Source organism: Delphinapterus leucas, chromosome 15 (assembly GCF_059928025.1).
Source record: "Delphinapterus leucas isolate spDelLeu-1000000601 "Yukka" chromosome 15, BTC_Dleu_Yukka2, whole genome shotgun sequence".
Lineage (NCBI taxonomy): Eukaryota > Metazoa > Chordata > Mammalia > Artiodactyla > Monodontidae > Delphinapterus > Delphinapterus leucas.
In genome coordinates, this window is record NC_143143.1 from 83,266,510 (window position 1) to 83,284,040 (window position 17,531).

Consider the following 17,531-nt stretch of genomic DNA (forward strand, 5'->3'; position numbering starts at 1 on the left):
GCTCCCTTCACTGTCTCCCCTGGGAGCAGAACTTTGATACATCCCTTCACACAAGTCCACGTCTCTGGAAGAGCCCCATTTAAGACAGTTTCTTTCTCGCAGCCCTTACCAGAGCTTTCATCATGCCACGGTGGATGATATCCCAAGAGGGGGGAAAAGTACGCAATATTTTGCAAACTCTTTTACCCCAATGTCACCCAACGCACCCCCTGCCCGTGCAAGTGTTTTCACTGGGCTCCTTGAACGCTGCCTGAATTAAAACAGAGAGGTTGATGGAATTGCTCAAGGCCACACAGCAGCTCCGAGGGATTGCTTCCTTCCCACTAAAGGCATCCAAGTGTTGGTGCTGAGGGCGGTGGGGTGGTAAGGGGAAAGCAATGCAGCCCAAGAAAGAGAAAGAGCCTCGTTCCAAAGAATTGTAAAATTTATTGTATAAGTATTGCAGCTTTTCAGAATGTCATCATTGCCACTAATGATTATTGATACACAACAAGCGATTTCATCAGGCCTGTGGATTGGCATCCAAATACAGAGTCTTAGCAGCAGCAACGCGGGCGCCGCACCCAGCGTGCCACGGAGAGTTTACATACGTGTAACTTGGACACAACTTGGGCAACAGGGCTGCGAAAGAGAGTGGTTCCAACGCCAGGGGAGCAACGTGAAAGCGTCACCATCAGCACAACCACCATGGAACCAGGCAGGCAAATGAGAACGCAGCAGGTCCTTCTGAGCTCTATAGTACAGCAGAATTTGAAGCGCAGTTTCCGGAAAACCAAACAAAACGGAACATTTTCTCTCCTTTGTCATCAGCATGTTCTATGGATCTGGAAGCTTGGTGTTGCATGTAGAAAAGAAAATTCTCTGAAGAGTACAATTCACAGAGCAGACAGAAAAGGACTGGGAAGGGTTCGGTCCTCGCCTCGCCCCGGTGTTTGCTAGCCGTGGGGAGGCGTCGCTCTCAGCTCCTGGCAAAAACACGGGGACGTGGACGGCTCTTAGGGCACTTTGCTAAGTCCGTCTGTGTAGACCTGGGCTTGGCGGGGGAAAGGGTTTTCCTCCGGAGGAAATGTGATGATTGACAAGCAGGGGGACAATGAGAGGCTTAGAGAAAGCCAAGCTCTGCCACCTTCTCTGAGCCCAGCCTGGTCCCCCTCCAACCAGCCACTGCCAAGGGCCACCCCCCCCGCCCCGCACCACCAACTTTCTACTGAAAAAAGGGGGCCTCCCGAGGGATGCGCAAAGAAGGCTTTTCGAAGGTAAGGACACGACAGCCAACACCTAGTGGAAGGAGTGTACCCTCAGGGCTCTGGGTCCAGCAGAGAAACCAAGAGCTCTGCAGAAACACACCCCGTGGTTTTCTTGGGAGGTGCCCTGGCCTTGATGAGCGGCTCCACCATGAACTTCTGCAACTGTCATCCGCTAGGCATGGAGCCCAGGGACAGTGTGGCGGCCTTGAGGCCTGGACTGCCATCCTGGGGCATAACGGGGGCGTGGGGAGGGTGCTCTGCCCTCAAGCCAGCTGAGGTCAGTAACCCCCTCATCTGCTTCCTTCTTCTACCTCGCTGCTCATACGGCAACGGCAGACCGCACCACCCAGCAACGAGATTCAAGGTTTGGTTCGAGGACCTCGGGAACACTTCGGCCTGGCTCTCGTCTGCTGCTACGCTACTCACACAAACAAGGTCCACGACTAGGTTTGTGACCCAGGTGGGAGATAAACGAGTACTGACAAGAGGCTGGAGGGGCAGGAGGGGTGGCCTGACCCAAGGGAGGCACATCCAGGGTGGAGGGCGGGTGGGTGGGACACAGCACGAGGCGATGGGGATGTTTTTAAAGAAGCAGTAGCCCTCTGTCCACCTCGAGCGGGAAGGCCGGGCCAGGGTGAGCAGGGCATTGTCCAGGAACGCCGCTGCCGGGGGACAAAAGGGGTCAACCGCTTTCTCAGTAAGGCACTAGGGAGACGTTTCACATAAAGGAACGATACTTTTTTTTTTTTTTTTTAAACTTTATCTATAAATGTGTCCCTGTACCTTTCAGGACAAACTATGGATGTCTCTGCATGAATGACCTTTTCAAAGAATCTTTGAGAGAGAAGCAAAGGTTAGGCAAAGGTTAGGCTGAAGACCCCACGGAGAGGCAGGTTTTATTGTCAAGGTACCAGAACTTTCTGCCAGGCTGGTGAGCGGGCACTCAGACACCTCGGTCATCTATTGGTCACCGTGGTCTTAAAAGGTACGTATAGAAATAGAGTTCAAATGGTCAGAACTTCAAAACTGTTCTCGAGTTTTTGTTTTTCAAGTAATAAAAAAGTTGTTTAAAATCAATACTTATTGCCTCTTATACCTTTCTCTTATGTTAACCGGCTAGTTGGCATCCTGCCGAAGATGAAAAGACACCTCCGTGGGATGCAGGGGGCAGGGGGCAGGGTGGCCTGCTCTCCTGCTAAGGGCGTCACCCCATGGATTATTAGCCCACCCTTGGTGGGAGGGAGGACCCCGACTCCACTCTCTCCCCGCCTTCTCTACGTGCACACACGCACGCCACCAGCAAGGGGTCCCGCCGACGTCTACTCAGTAAAACCCTGGTGAACAAGGGTTGTGTCTGATGAAGACGCTTATGAAAACACAGATACACAAACACATCAAAAACGATGGTTTCCACGGGGAAGGGAATGAAATGTGAAAGAGAGGAGAAGGGAAAGAATTCTGCTTCTACATCCTAAAGCTCGAGTTCGCGTTGGTTGGACTGTCTTTCTCGTTATAACCCTTTTGCAGTGTCCTGGGAGAAACCTGGGCGTGTCACTTTTTCATCTCTGGTCTTCTGGTTATGGGCCTGTTACGTGAGAATCAATACATAAAGACGGGGATGAGGTCACATTGCTAGTCCTTTGGGCCTTTCCTATACGCCAGTGGGCTGCACCCACCTCAGCCGGTAGAGTCTGGAGCCAGCTGAATCACCAAAGCATCCTGCACGCGCGAGCCACCTAACCGCCTCTGGCGTGGCCCTGGCAAGGCAGGCAGGGGGCAGAGAGCACCTTAGTGAGCCCCTTCCTACAGGGACCTTTGTGGTTCAGAAAAGAGGAGAAAATGCTAAGATTCCTTCAGTAACAGTTTATCTTCATTTTGGGAAGAGCAAAGCCCACCTCCTGGAACTTGGGGCCTCGAGTAACTTTCCTATTTTCTTTGCGATCCAAAGGCTGTCCTGGCCCAGAGGGGAAAAAATGCGTCTCCTTCGGGAGGGAATGTATAACGAGGTAATAACCTATCACTAGACAGAAGCTTCCACTCTGCAGGAAATCAGCCCCTCTGGGAGCCTCTCTCCAGACTCAGCGTGGAGCCCACCCTCTGCCTGACGTCCACCGTGAAATTCCAACATTTCTCCCTTAAAAGTCTCGACAGACGTTGATAGAAGTTTCCATCAAACAAGCACTGACATATTTATATTAAAAAATAGTGCAAAAGCTCAACATTTATATAAATAACTCTAAACCCCTGCTTTGTAGTTTTTTTCTTTACAAGGTAATACACACTTTCTGAGTTGGCACTCAAAAATGGCCATTTTTTTTCTCTTCTAGCTCAGAAAACAACTTTTTTTTTTTTGTAATAGGCCTCTTCTAATACAAAAATACTCCTGCCCTCGCACATACAGTTTCTCTTATTTTATATATATTTATATTTATATAATATTGCAGATCTTTAAACAAAGGTTTTGTGCAAATATGTCTTTAAAGTTAAATCATCATAAACAAACAGAAGAAAGTAGGCATTCACGCACGCAGCTCAACTAGAAACAGGAAGGACTAGCGTAGAATTTTGTTTCCTCTTTTGCCTTCAAGACGCAGCTCAACAGAGAAACATGGTTTTTTTTTGCAAGTCTTCTTAGCTTTGTGCATTCAGACCAGACAGAACATGTAAATATTTATACACAGAGAGGTGGGGAGAGGATGGTCATGCGTCGCAGTTTCCTGTGTGTCGCCCCGTCCTCCTCTCTCTTTTCTTTCAAGAAGTGCGGAGTGTTTTGCTGTTTTACCTACTGCGGCCCCGGCCCTGGCCCCCCGGGACTCCTAGAGGGGGTGTCCCTTCTGTTTATCCTTCTCTTTGCTCCAGGCCGCTGTGCTCTCCAGGGGGGCGATGTGTGCGGGGTGCAGCCGGGTCCCCTCCAGCAAGGAGGCCGGCCCGCTGCTCTGCTGGTGCTGGAAGGTGGAGGCCCCGGGGTAGTGGCCGATGACCTCGCTGTAGGTGGGGGGCGGCCCCTCCATGCGCCCACCGCCCCCGTAGCACGTGGCGCTGATGCCCGAGTTACTGCTGGGAGGGCAGGGGCCGCCCAGCATGGCGCTGTCCATCAGGTCGCTGTCGAAGATGGTTCTGTTTGGGGGCGCGCGCACCGACTCCCGGTTCAGCTCCAGCTGCTGCTCGGGGTCCCGCAGCTGGAGCGTGCAGGGGCCCTGGTAGGGCGGGGGCTCCTCCCCATCCGACAGCGAGATGGTGGGCGGCAGGTCGATCTCGTGCTGCAGGTATGGGTAGGTGGGCTGGAAGCGGTGGAAGCGGTCCCGCTGGGCGAAGGCGGGCACGGCCAGGCGGTCGGTGGGCCGGGGCGGGGCGTAGACCTGCGGCTGGAGGGGAAGAGCAGAGTGAGTGTCCCCCCAGCGGCAGGGCCCCTGTGACTCTGCTCTCTGGGGAAAGGGAGAGATGGCCGCCGGGTGGCGGGGGGAGGACCCAAGCCCAGGGTCCAGCCCCCCGATGGCCGGCGAGCCCTGGAGCGTGAACACTGTCACACAGTGGGAAGAGGGCAGTCTTTGGCCTTCGGTGTCGTAGATACTGAGGGCTGCTCCCTGGGGGTGGGGAGCGCATGACGTCCCGGTAGGGACGATGCCAGCAACCAAGGAGGGTTCTTCAGAGAAGGGCAGGTGTGGGCCTCCTGTAGCCACTCTACTAGCAGGGGAGGTGCCTCCGGTCCGGATTAGGGGAGCTACTGGGTAGGGGGCCTTCGGCGTCCACTACAGCAGCCTTGGGTGGGCGGGGGGAGGGTAGTGGTGGAGGGGAGGCGGCGCTGGGTCTCACCTCCGGGATTCCACTGCCTGACACCGTGCTCTCCGAGGGCCAGAGGCATCCTTCCTGTACGGGGAGGAAGAGGACAGGGTCAGCGGGACGGGCAGAGGTGGGAGAGCAAAGGGGCAGCCTGGCGTGGACTCTGAGAGCCTCCACTCGGCATGAGATGCTGCACCCATCCCCCTCTTCAGCCCCACTGCAGTGACCCCAGCCCGGACCTGGACGTTTCTCTCGGACATGACACAATCGCTGATCTCCCAGGTCCCAAGGCTGCCCCCCGAAAACGCATCCTCCGAACTCACACTTTCCAAAACATACATCTGATTCGTGGGTCCCTCCTTCTCAAAACCCTCCAGCAGCTTCCGTGGGCCTTAGAACACATCCAAATGAACTGGTGAACCGGCTCCTAAGAAAGCCTAGGTACTTGCTGTGCGACCTCGGTCAAGTTACTGCATCTGAAAACGTGCATAACTGCAGTATCTGTCGAAGAACTGAAGGAGGCGAACATGCAAAAGCCCCTGGGGTGCGCGCAACGCTCAGTGAGCCTATGACAGTGCTGGGTGCCACCACCACTCTCCCTCCTGTCACGCTGACCCGCTATTTAGTGCATGGAAGTGCTAACTGTGCACCACAGGGCCTTCGCATTGGCTGCCCCACTGCACAGCTGGCTCCTTCTCGCTTTTCAATTCCAGTGCCCACCGCAGGCTTTCTCTAAGCACCATTATCTAAAGGGCCTTCTCCCATTAAACATCCCGTCATCTGCTTATCTCCTTCAAAGCATCCGTCATGTCTGTAATCACCTTGTCTGCGTATTTATTTAGCACTTACTATAGTCTGTCTTGCCCCCGTTGTTGGGGGCCCAGTTTATAGATGAAGAAATACAGGAGAGTTAATCATGCAATCATTCAGCACCACTTCTGTTCCGGTGATCCTCATGGATAGGCCCGGGCCTACGGGGAGGGATGCCTTCCTTCCTTTAATTTTATAGTTTTATTGAGATGTAACTGACATATAACCAACTGCACATATTCAAAGCATACAATTTGGTTGTTTTGGCATAGGTATCTACCAGGAGCCCATCACCACAATCTAGATAATGAACATATCTATCACCCCAAAGTTTTTTGGGGGACATGTTTTCTTGAGGGTTCCCTTGTAAGACGATTCTCACCGGCAGTTCGGGGAGAATTGCCAGGAGGGCTGCAATTTCCTATATGGCCACTAGGGGAGCTCTGTGTCTCTCAAAACTGTTCCATCAGGAAAGCACCCCACAAAGACTCACTGGGGTCTAGTTTATTCCAGGCGTGGGGATACGGAGGGCCATTCTGTTACTGATATTAGGAACGCCTTGGCGCCAGCTACTGTGCTACGCTCTTTAAAGCACTAACTCAACTCTCCCGACAAAACCTGCAAGGCTGAGGTCAGGTGGCTAAGCCGAGCTGCTCCAGCTGGTAGCGGGCAGTGCTGGGATCCAAACCTCGCCCACCGCCTCCAGAAGCATTCGGGCTCAAGCCGACCCTGGCAGGCTCTGTGGCCCCCAGTCGGGCCCCTGGCACAGTCCATGTGAGCACCAGGAAGCAGATAGGGGGACATCCACCTGCTCCCCATTCAAGTCGGGTGTCCTGGGGAGGGGTGCAAGCAGCCAAGGTCAACTTGGATAAATGTGACCCAGACGGGCCCCTGCCTAAAACCTCCCTGGGAGGCCCTCTGTTCGAGGTCCCCGCAACGTCTTCCCACCACTGTCGAGCCCTAGCCTGGGGAGTCTCCACCCACAGTGCTTAGGACAATACCAGTCACTGCTTGGGAGGCCCCACCGCAGACCCCAGAATCACTTCCATCCTTGTCACCTGACTACCCCCAACCTGTGCACCTGGAGGTCACCTCCTCCTCCAGGGAGGCCTCCAGGAACCTCCCACCTGCCGGATGCCCCTCCCCAGGCTCCCACAACATCTCAGCTCCTGTATCAGCCTGGCCCTGCTATGAGGAACCCGGAGGCCAGCTGGCTGCACTACACCTGCCCACAGGCCGTGTCTTAACTCACCTTGTTCTCTTATTCAGTGAATGGCCCTGACGCCTTTCCAGGTGCCAGTGCCCACAGGGCTGCTCCTGGCAGCTCCTTCTCTCACCCCCGCTCCACTCCCCGACACCTCCTTCTCTTTCTAAAAGCTTCCTTGGAGAGTTCGTCCAGCTGCCCATGGCTTCCCCATCTAGACCAGGGGTCTGCAAACTGGGCCAGACAGTCTGTCACACCACCAAGAAGGCTGCTGCAGGGCAACTGCAGCCACAGAAGAGACCGTGGGGATGAGCCCAGAAACCTGACTCACAGAGTGGGCACCCGGCCCTGGTCTATCTGGACCTGGCTGACTCCCGCCCTGCCTTCAGCTGCAGACGCCGAGCCACAGTCTGTACCCCTGCAGTATTTTCTAGCTTCTCTGGAAGCAGCATCAGGTGGGGAAGTAAGGTCCCAGGGCCCACAGGGCTTTACCTGCACCTGAGCCCCACCCTCTGACAGATGAGGAAATGAACTGCCAGAGGTTCACCCTGAAAAGGGGCCACGGCAGGACAGCCATGCCAGGGGTGGGCCCAGCGCCAAGCAGACGGCGGCTGCGTTTGGGTCTCTCTGGGAGGTCATGGGCCCTCGAGACTCCTCAGACACGCCCTGTCTGGCAGGGGCCCCAGGGGAGCCGCCACACGTACTCCAGGTCTAACAAGCCTCCATGTTTACCCAGCTGGGCATCCCCGGGGGCCTGTGCCGTGGCTGGTAGAAGTCGGCCGGGGGCAGGGGGGCAGGGGAGACTTTCTTTTAACCTCAGATTTTCAGGAACCAGAGCCCAAATCCTGACCTCCACCTGGACACGAAGTCCCAGTGCTGCCTACAGGGCTGTCCCCGCTATGGTGGCACGGGTCCCTCACGCCGGAACCTCTGCCATCTCCCCAGCTCCCTCAGCTAACTTCACCCTCCCTGTGACCATGTAGGGTAGGAAGGAGAAAGCCTCGCTCCACCCATTTTATAGACGCACACACTGAGGCTCAGAGGGGGTAGGATGCCCCACCCTGGAGCACGGCTACCAGGCTGATGTCTTCTCATTTGTCCAAAGCTTGCCCCAGCATCCGAGGTGGGACAAAACGGGTCATGGGCTCTTCAAGCTGTCGCTTAGAAGCTGTGTGGCCCTAGGCAAATGTTCCCACCTCTCTGAGCCCCAGTTTCTCCTCTGTAAAATGTGGGAGGGATTACTGAGCGCAGACGTGGCAGTGCAGCTGGTGGCACTGTTACTCAGGCAGCAGCGACAGCAAACAAACACGCAGGTAAGCCCTGCAGGAAGCTGCCAAGTGTCCTCCGGACACACTGGGCCTCGGGTTTGGGGCACCCGGTGCTCCCATCAGAGGGACCAGAGCGGACGCTCCTTGCCCTGGCAACCTGGTGACATACTGAGGCCTGACGCAAGCGGAGATGCCCAAATTTGCCAGGGACAGGCCTGCCAGCCTGACTCAGCTCAGTCCCACAGACTCTGGGCACCAGCGCCAGCCCCAGGCGTCCCCCAGAGCCGGGAGGCCATGCCCGCTGCCGCTTCCCCCCAGCGCCCGGTGAACATGGGCTCAGAGATGAGCTCCCTGCACAGCCCCGGGGCCGTCCACGGGCCCCCCCTCCGTGTCATCTGCAGCCCGTCCCTCAGACAGCTACTCCGTCCAGGTTGTTAAATTACACCTGACAGGCGTGGAGATGGAAACTGTTTAGTGATGGACTCTACACCACCCCCTGGTCCATCTGCTGAGGAACACGGAGCGGCGGGCAGGGGTGGCACCGAAGGTGCAGGTGAATGAGGGGAACGTGGGTGCTCAGGTCTGGAGGAGGGCGAGTTCCCAAACCGCTGGGAGCTGCTCCATCTGCCCCAGTTTGTGGAGTTTTGTGGGGATATTCCTGGGTTTCCAGAATGCCCAACAGGGCACACAATTCTAGTAACATATCAAACTGCAGTTTTGTAGGGACAGCAAGGACCGTGCCGCGTTTGTCCTTCTCACCCTTCCTGCACTCACCCACTCTGCACCCCACCCTTGTTTCTCCCTTCAGAGCTCGGCCTCAGGGGCTCACCTCGACTGTCCTGGGTAAACCAGCCACTCTGGGATTCCCGGTGATTCCTTTCAGCTTCCTTCGGAGCATCCGGCACTCCTGTCTGTCTACATCCAGCCCATCAGGCAGCAACCCCCTGCGACCTGCTCGAAGCTATCTCCCCCCAATGCCTGGGAAGGCTCTAGACACACAGAGGGTGCTCAGTAAATGTCTGTCCAGCGGATGGATGGACGGATGGATCTGGGGACCAAAGCCCCACTGCATGGACTGGTCCACGGGCTCCCTTCCATCTGGGTCACTGCCTATACCTAGAAGCCCTCCCCCACCCCCAGCCCCCCCCAGACTGTCTCCCTGCCGTCAGTTCCTGTGAGCACCCGACCCTGACACCACAGGCGCTTGATCGGGGCGTCCACGGGCCCCCTGGAAGCTCAGGGAGGGCAGACACTCACCGAGGACAGGGCGTCTTCCCTCCTCCTGCCCTGGCTGTGCCGGCCAATGAAGGAGCGAGCGGACAGTTTGTAATGGCTCAGCAGACACGTGATCACCACCACCATCACCATCACCACCACCACGATGACGGTGATCTCAACGAACTCCAGCTCCGCTGCAAGACCAAGGGGACACGTGAGACCTCAGGGACCCCGGTGCAGGCAGAGGCTCGGGGCGTCTGAGCATCCACACACCCCAACACACATGCACACCTAATACGCAAAAACGTCAGCACCCCTACACACCCACACACACACCAACACAAACGAACACAGATAACACAGCCACGTACAGACACATCTATCACACACGCGAGACGCACGAAGACACACCACCCTCCACGGGACAGAGTGTGTGCGGGCCACCGCCGGGAAGAGGCCTCAGAAAAACCACATTCCGGGCGGCTGCAAACACTGCAGCTCTCATTTCTTTTTTTCGGGTTTGTTTTGTTTTTCCCCCAGAAGGCGGAAAAACCCTCAAGTGCTGGAAAAGGAAGGAGGTTATTTTGATCCTGCCGGAGTCGGGTGGTTTCTGCTGACTCGAGCGGGTCCGTGTCGGGCGGCGCGGCAGCTGGCCGTGCCCGGTGCCAGCAGAGTCCCCAGCAGCGGCGGGCGAGATGCCGGGGACCTGGGGAGGGACAGGGCGGCAGAGGGGGCGCAGCCGGCCTCCGCCAGCCTGAGGCCGCCCACGGACGATCCCACAGGGCAGGCAGGAAGGCCCCCCTTCCCCGCTAATAAGCAATTGGCGGAGGGCTCCCCAGGGGCACAGGTTCAAGCTCAGGGCCACTGACTCAGCTCTTTTTCCCCCCAGAGAGATGCAAGGAAGCTGGGGTGCGGGGGGCGGGCCGCAGGTGGGGACTGTGTCGCTCGCGGGTCGCTCAAGCGGGGCCCCGCCAAACCCGGCGAGGGCCAGCCCTCCTGCCGCCAGCCTCGGTGTCCCGCGGGAGATCGGGGCATCCCGGTGGGCGTCCCTGCTGGTACAGCCGCGGAAGCTCCTCCACACGCAGCCTGCCCGCACGTCCTCTCCGAGGCCCCGGCCACCCCTTCTCCCCCACCCAGGGCTCTGCAGGACGCCCACCTTCCTCCACCACGTCAAGCCTTTGCCCAGCTGTGCCAATGTCTGCCTGAGGCCGTCAGTGAGTCGGTTTAGTCTAACCCCCAGGGGACACGTGGCAATGTCTGGGGACACTAGTGGCTTGTCACAACTGGGGGCGCTCCTGGAACCTTAATATCCTACAGGGCACAGGGCACCCCGGACAAAGAGTGTGCCGGGGCTGAGGACCTCTGTTCAGGGCTGAGCGTACACACGGGTACTTTTTATCATCCCGTCTTGCAGGTGAGGAGACCCAGGTTCAGGCCTAGTGACAGACTCGTGTAGCCCCAGGGCCCAGCGCTGGTGGCTCCCCCCGCTCGACCACCCGCTGGACGGCCGCCTCTGCACCCGGGAATTCGATCTGGAGCCTGGGCCCTGGCTCCGGCCTGTGTGGAGCTGCATCCCTCCCTCGCCTTGGGGGGCCCGGGAAGGAGGATGAAGTAGCCAGGGACTTTGATGAGAACTTCCCGAGCCCCAGAAGGCCGTGCCCCGCCTAGCGGGGAATCGGACAAGCCTCAAACCCTCTGAGGGGCTCCTTCACTTTCCCGCCAGGAGGACGGCAGGGCCTGGGTTGGGCAAAGGCCAGGTCTCTGGCCTCAGCCCCGATCACTGCAGCCACACCTCTTGCCTCCCCAGACGGGCTGGTCCAGGGCCCGTCCGCTAGGGCCCCAGATAAAGCTGCCCATTCAGAAGACACAGAGGCTGGCTTTGTGCAACACCCACGGCCCCCCTCAGAGAGGCCTGCACCCGCCCCCCCCCCAGGCCGTGCACTCTTCACCCCGCAGGGGACCTGGGGGTGGGCACCTCTCTGCCTCTCCCCCCACCATCTCCAGGCGCCCTGCCCGCCCGGGCCTGCAGGAAAGGAGATGTGCGCTGCCTCTGTCTCTGTCCCCGGCCCTGGCGGCCTGCAGGGCCCTGGCCAGGCCTCTGCCCTCCTCCCGGTGTGGTCCAGCGGCCGAGGCAACAGGGCTGGTAGGGCCTGAAAGAGAGCAGTGGACGAGGCCCCAGCAGGCTGAGCAGGTGTGAACAAACCTCACAGCTCTCCCGACCTCAAAAGGGCAGGGGGACCTGATTTCTGGGGGCCGGGGTCCAGCGTGAAGCGTCACCCCCAGGAAGGACCCCAGGGTGCCGAACCAATGTGACCACCCTGGTCCCTGGGCCACAGCCCTGTGCACATCCACGTGGGAGAAGAGAGGGGCAAACGCTCAGAAAAAGAGAAACCACGAATCATTTCTAGGCTCCATTCTGGAAGCCAAAGGCCTGGGGTCTTGGCCAGAGGAGGAGGGAGACTCCTGCGGGCTCCCGAGACCCTTGGGCAGGTCCCCAAGGGGACCCCAGGCTGGCTCTGGGACCCTGACTCGCTGAATCCATCCCAGCTTCCCTGTGTGGAGGAGGAGGTGGTGCGAGGGCGACGTGCCCAGCATGTGGAGAGCACTCCTCAGGGTGACCACAGTTAGTGGGGGGCTCTGCAGCACTCCAGCCACGGCAAAACAAGGGCGGCCCGAACCCGTAAGCCTGAATAGAGAGGGTCGAGCAGGACCAAGCTGGGTATTCCGGGCCGTGCAGAGACACGGACTGGGGGAGGGGCACTGAGGGGTGCAGGAGGGGCCCCCCCGGCCGGCAGGTGATTCACCCCAACCCATGAGGCAGGGAACACCCTGGGCTGGGCGTTTTGACCTTGGCCACGGGGTGAGGGGGCTCTGGTCCCGCCGACAGCACCACAGTGAATTTTCACTCTCAGGGCGCTCCTTCCGGGAGACACTGCCGCGGGCGACAGGAACCCACCTTTCCGGGAAGTGTATCGGAAAGGACCTGCTGGGAACGGTGGCAAACTGGGGGCCTGAGGGCGCTTGCATGCACAGTCCCCTGCCCCCACTCACAGGAACGGAGCTGCAGGCAGCCACCCTCACTACACAGGCTGTGCTGTCCACTTGGCCCCAAGCTCCACCTCGGCCCCCATTCTGCTTGATAGCATCTGCCTGGCCCCTGTGGGCAGCCTGGGTTTCAGCATTCGTCTCCAACTCCTCAATCCTGCTCCCACAGCAGGCATCACTAATCGAGCAGGAGCTCCTCCTCACCAGGTTCACAGGGCACTCTAGACAGGCACTGCTAATTGAAAGCCCAGCAGGCCAAACAGGACAGCCCCCAGGCAGGCTGGCCCAGTGCAGCCACACCTCCCCATCTCCCCAGAACTGCCTGGGCCTTAACGCCGGCAACACATTCTAGAGTTTTGAAAGCACCGAGCAGGCCAAAGCCTACAGGACGGGCAGCTTCGGGAGTTCCAGCCAAGAGAGGAGCCCCCAAGATGTGGAGCCACACCGATCCTGCTGGACATGCGGCCGAGTGCCCAGCACAGTGGCGGAAGGCGTGGGTCCAACCACTGCCCCCCACTCAGCTCAAGTCTCCTGTGACCATGGGACTCACAGCAAAGCCTGGTCACAGACAAAGGGAGACTAGAGCAAGAGGAGATGGCAGGCTGGTCCACAGCCCAAGCTCTCCGTTGTCGTGGCGACTACTCACTGGGACTACAGTCAGGATGATAACATGTACAACACACGCACGGCCCTGCTTTGAGCCCGCCTCCCCCAAGTCTGTGAGGTGCCAGCCGTCACCACTGCCATTTTGCAGATGGGCAAACCGAGGCATAGGGAGAAATTGCTCTAGATCAAAGGGCAGGGCCGGTCCCGAACCCAGAGCCTCCCTCAGGGAGCGAGAAGGGGAAACTCTGCTAAATTCTCCCAGTGTTCCCAAAGTGTCTGTTAGTTTCCCCTTCCCACGCTGGGAATACCTCTGAGGATGCCCAGTCCTGTCTCCCTGCATGTGCCAGCTACTAGCTGTGTGACCCTGGGCACAGGCACCCCCGTGAGGTCCCCGGGGGATGAAATAATAGATGTCAAGAGCTCAGGACGGGGCAGAAAACAGCACGTGATCCTGTCACAATTCCCAACATGCCTTTGGAGACAATAGGCACCCCTCACCCAGGCCGATGCCCTGGAAACGCTGAGCATGCCTCATGGGCCTCTGCCCCAGGGTCAGTCCAGAAAGGTCACCCAGGGTGGCGGCTGGACTTCTGGGCCCTGGTCTCTGCTCCAAGGACAGGAGCCTTTGGGGAGGAAACATCACATTTCCCTCCTCCTGTTCTGGGCGTCAAGTCCGCTCGCTGTTGGGGGGTGGGGGTGGGGGAGAGGTCCTGCCATTTTTCTTCATAATCTCCCCCTTGGGGTGGGTGATGGATGCGGCAGGCTCTTGGGGGTGGCCAAGCCCATCTTCCACATGCAAAGTAAGGTCATTCTAATTTGACTGTCTTCTTTCCTCGTGAATAATTTCAAATTAACAGGTTCGTCCGCCTCACTGGAGTGGCCTGACCCTCCTTTTGTCTCCTCCTCCAGAGACAGACGCAGTCACGTCGAGACGCGTGCACGGGCATCTCTGATCCTCTCCCAGCCCCTCTGACACTAGTGAGAGAGGCAGCGTCACGGAGAGGCCCCTCAAGGCCAGGCACAGCCCGAATCCGTACAGGCATCATCTTACTGAACCGTCACCAGCATTCTGTGAAGTAGATACTAACATGACCCCCGCCGCCAACTTTACAGATGGGGAAACTGAGGCTGGGAGAGGGGAGGTGACTGGCCAAAGGCCACACAGCCCAAGAGAGCCCAGACCCCCCAAGCCCATACTTTCAGGCCCAGGTTAGGCTGATGCCCCACACCCAGCGGTCCTGGGTGCCGTGGCCCCAGAATGTCGGCAACAGTGTGGGTTCAAGCCAGGCACTTGTGTGGAGCGGGCTTGGCCGCCAGGCTGGTTCAGGACCGCTGGAGCAGCGCTTGTCATGTGTCCTCGAACCCAGTATCTTGGCCAGCGGTATCCACCTCGCCACCAGCATGGAGGAAAGTCACAGTACGGTCCGAAGGACCTCGTGCCAGGCACTCAGGGCAGCTCTGGGCACCTCCCACGAAACTGCATAAAGATACTCACAGCTGCGCTCTCCTCTGCTGCTGCCTGAGTGCAAGCGCCCGCCCAGGACAGGACCTTCCCTCTTCATTCCCACAAACCCCCGAGGGGCAGCAACGTCGGTCAGACCAAGAGTCAGGAGAGAACAGTCCTGACTCCAAGGCTTCCTCCTCCGGCACCTGGGGAAGCCAGGACGCGCTCTCAGAATGAGATTTTTAAAATAAAATTAAACTGAATAAAAATTCAAGTCAGGCTTTGAAAGGAAGCCAACTGTATCCAAATAGTTCTCAAACTCTCAACCAGACTTGCGACATAGGAAGAATATAGAGGATCACACGTGTGACCCGGGGATACTATCACAGTAAATATAACCCGGCAGGTTTCGATGCGACAGGCAGCCTGTGGTTTCCACTGGCGACCACATCGCAGGTGCTGTTGGCGCCCTGTGGTTTGGTGTCCATGTTCCTGTTCGGGCTGGTTAAGGTAAACATGCAATTCTTTTACATCCAAGCTTACGGTCCCCTGTTCTTGGTGATGGAGCCACAACGTGAACCAAACACAGGAGCCTTGGTTCAAACCCCTGTCCGGCCACTTCCCAGCTGTAAATGGGGCTGGTGTAGAATTCACCATGCGATGTGGGCACGACTGTCACTGGGTTCTCAGTTAATAATCGGAGCAGCAGCCCGGTGCTGGAGCTCTTTTCTCCTTCCTTGGCTGAAGAGCTGGGCCAGAGTCCACCCAACTCCTGCCAGCCCACGGGAGGTCTCCAGACCAGACGGCTCTCCCCCCTCCCCCGCCGCCTGCCCCCATCGCGTCTGCTCCGGGCGGCGGGGCAGCCAGCGTGCTTCCTGGTTAACAAGCAGCCCGTGCAGGCAGCCCTGTCTGGCCTCCCGGCCGTACGCCGAGGAATTAGGAATTGGCACTGTCTGAAATTTATGAAAATCTAATCTCCTTAGGCCCGCCTGGATGCGACGGGGCCGGGCCGGGGCGGGCCTCATTGTCATTCAGTGGAGCCCTAGCCTGCCTGGGGTTCCTGCCACTTCATTTGCTGCCCCTCCTCCACCACTGCATTTGAATAAGAGCCCAGCTCCTTCCCCCCCTGGAATTTCAAATAAAATTGAACCAGACGTCAAAGGAATAACTTTCTGATCGCTCCTGGTGCCATTTCAAACACCCCTGACGCACCTTTATTTCTTAGGGCGAGACCATTTGTAAGTAGAAAATGGCTCTTTCTCTTAAGGTTTGGGAGGTGGGCAGCAAATCTAGGCCAGTTTTCTCTTTTTTAAAGACCACATCGCTTACCCAGCACCTACTCTGTGCCAAGCACACGGCTGGGCTCCGGGCACCTCATGCCGGAACACATAACCGTGAGATACTATCCACTGTTGTCTGGTGTTGCGGGTTAGGGGCAAACAAGTTCTAGGCTGGCTGGGGCGGGGGGACCCGGCCTTGCACAGGGGCCTGGGGCTCCCCACATTGCTGTTCATGGAAGAATTTAGGGTACAGACTCAGAACACGAGGTCTGCGAACCTCGATTCCTGGATTCGCATCCCAACTTTGCCACTTAAACTGTGACCTTCGGTATATCACTAGTGTCCTCATCTGGGGGGCAAAAAAAAGAGGGGTCACCCAGTCCCCACTTCACACGGCTGTGGTGAGAACTACATGAGTTAACGAGCCACAGACTCAAGATGACGGCACCTCTGCAGGGAGACCACCAGGGAAGCCTCATTACGGGGAACCAAGAACTCCAGGCCCTGGGCCACACCTATCCCCTAGCAGACCTGAGCTGTGGAATCCACAGGAGCTGGAGAAGGCCCATCAAAGCGGGCCCCTCTGCCAGTGCGGTAGCTGAGGGACGGTGCAAGCTGGGGGCATCTCTGCAGAGCAAAATAACAATCTCTCAGAACTTCCAAGAGACAACCTTTGACCAGGCAAATCACTTCCTGGGTATTTATCTCCACGTGCATTTCTCCTGGGACCCTCTCCCTTTCGCTCTCTCTGCTCTAATAAGAGCTCTGTTCTGTGTTCTGTAAAAGGTCCCAACACAGCCCACCTGAGGGCCTTTGCACGTGCCTCTCCCTCCGCCTGGAATGATCCTTCCCCACATCCACGTGCTCGCTCCCTCCTTACCTTCTGGTCTCTGTTCCAATGTCACTTCCTCAGGAAGCATCCCTGAGCATCCTGTCTTAACCAGTGCCTGCCCCAGTCCCTAGGACCCCGTGTCCCGTGCCGGCTTCCCTCTTCTCTGCAGCTCTAATCAGAGGCCACATGCGGCCTGTCTAACGGCTTATTTCCTGCCTCTCCCTCCTCGAATGCCAGTGTCCAGTGACCCTGTGAGCATTCTGTGTCCCCAGCACCTTTCCCAGAGCAGACGCACAATAAATGTGTGGAATAAAGGATCGCAGGGCTCTCAGGTAAACAGAGGAGGGTCAGGAAGGCCCACTGTGGGTTTGCACGAAAAGGGAGAATGACTGGGAATCACGTAAACGTCCCTCCAAGGGGTCGACGCGACCAGGAAGGCACGGCCAGCAGGTCTGTGGGCGCTGACACGGAAAGATGCCCCGTGAGAAAGAGGAGAAGCCACCAGATAGGACGAGCCCATCTTTGTTTAGAAAAGCACAAACGTGTGTATTTTAAAACAAAAGCGAATCTTGCGATAAATACATAGGCCCGTGACTACATGCGTCTACACAGACCAGGGGACAGGTGTGGTTACCCTGGTGGGTGCCCAAGAGGAGACGGCCCCTTCCTTGTAACACACGCTCCTGCACACTGAGCACTGTTGAGCGTGTGTAATTACATTGATAATAAAAGAGAAAAACAAAGATGTAAGAAGCACCTGTCAGTATCCAAACAGGCAGCCTCTCCCCGTAATGGGG

The 17,531-nt window shown here is 57.6% G+C and overlaps 1 protein-coding gene across 2 annotated transcripts in view; it reads right to left on the reverse strand.

The window, feature by feature from the left end:
- Positions 1 to 406: 406 nt before the first annotated feature.
- PMEPA1 (prostate transmembrane protein, androgen induced 1) overlaps positions 407 to 17,531 on the reverse strand; it is a 58,157-nt gene continuing 41,032 nt past the window's right edge. For both annotated transcript variants that reach the window (XM_089897103.1, XM_022597392.3), the window contains exons 2-4: positions 9,567 to 9,721; positions 5,061 to 5,114; positions 407 to 4,612 (exon numbers count right to left, since the gene is read on the reverse strand). In XM_089897103.1, the coding sequence (XP_089753229.1) occupies positions 4,064 to 4,612; positions 5,061 to 5,114; positions 9,567 to 9,677 (714 nt within the window). In that variant the 5' untranslated portion in view covers positions 9,678 to 9,721 and the 3' untranslated portion in view covers positions 407 to 4,063. The remainder of the gene's footprint in view (positions 4,613 to 5,060; positions 5,115 to 9,566; positions 9,722 to 17,531) is intronic.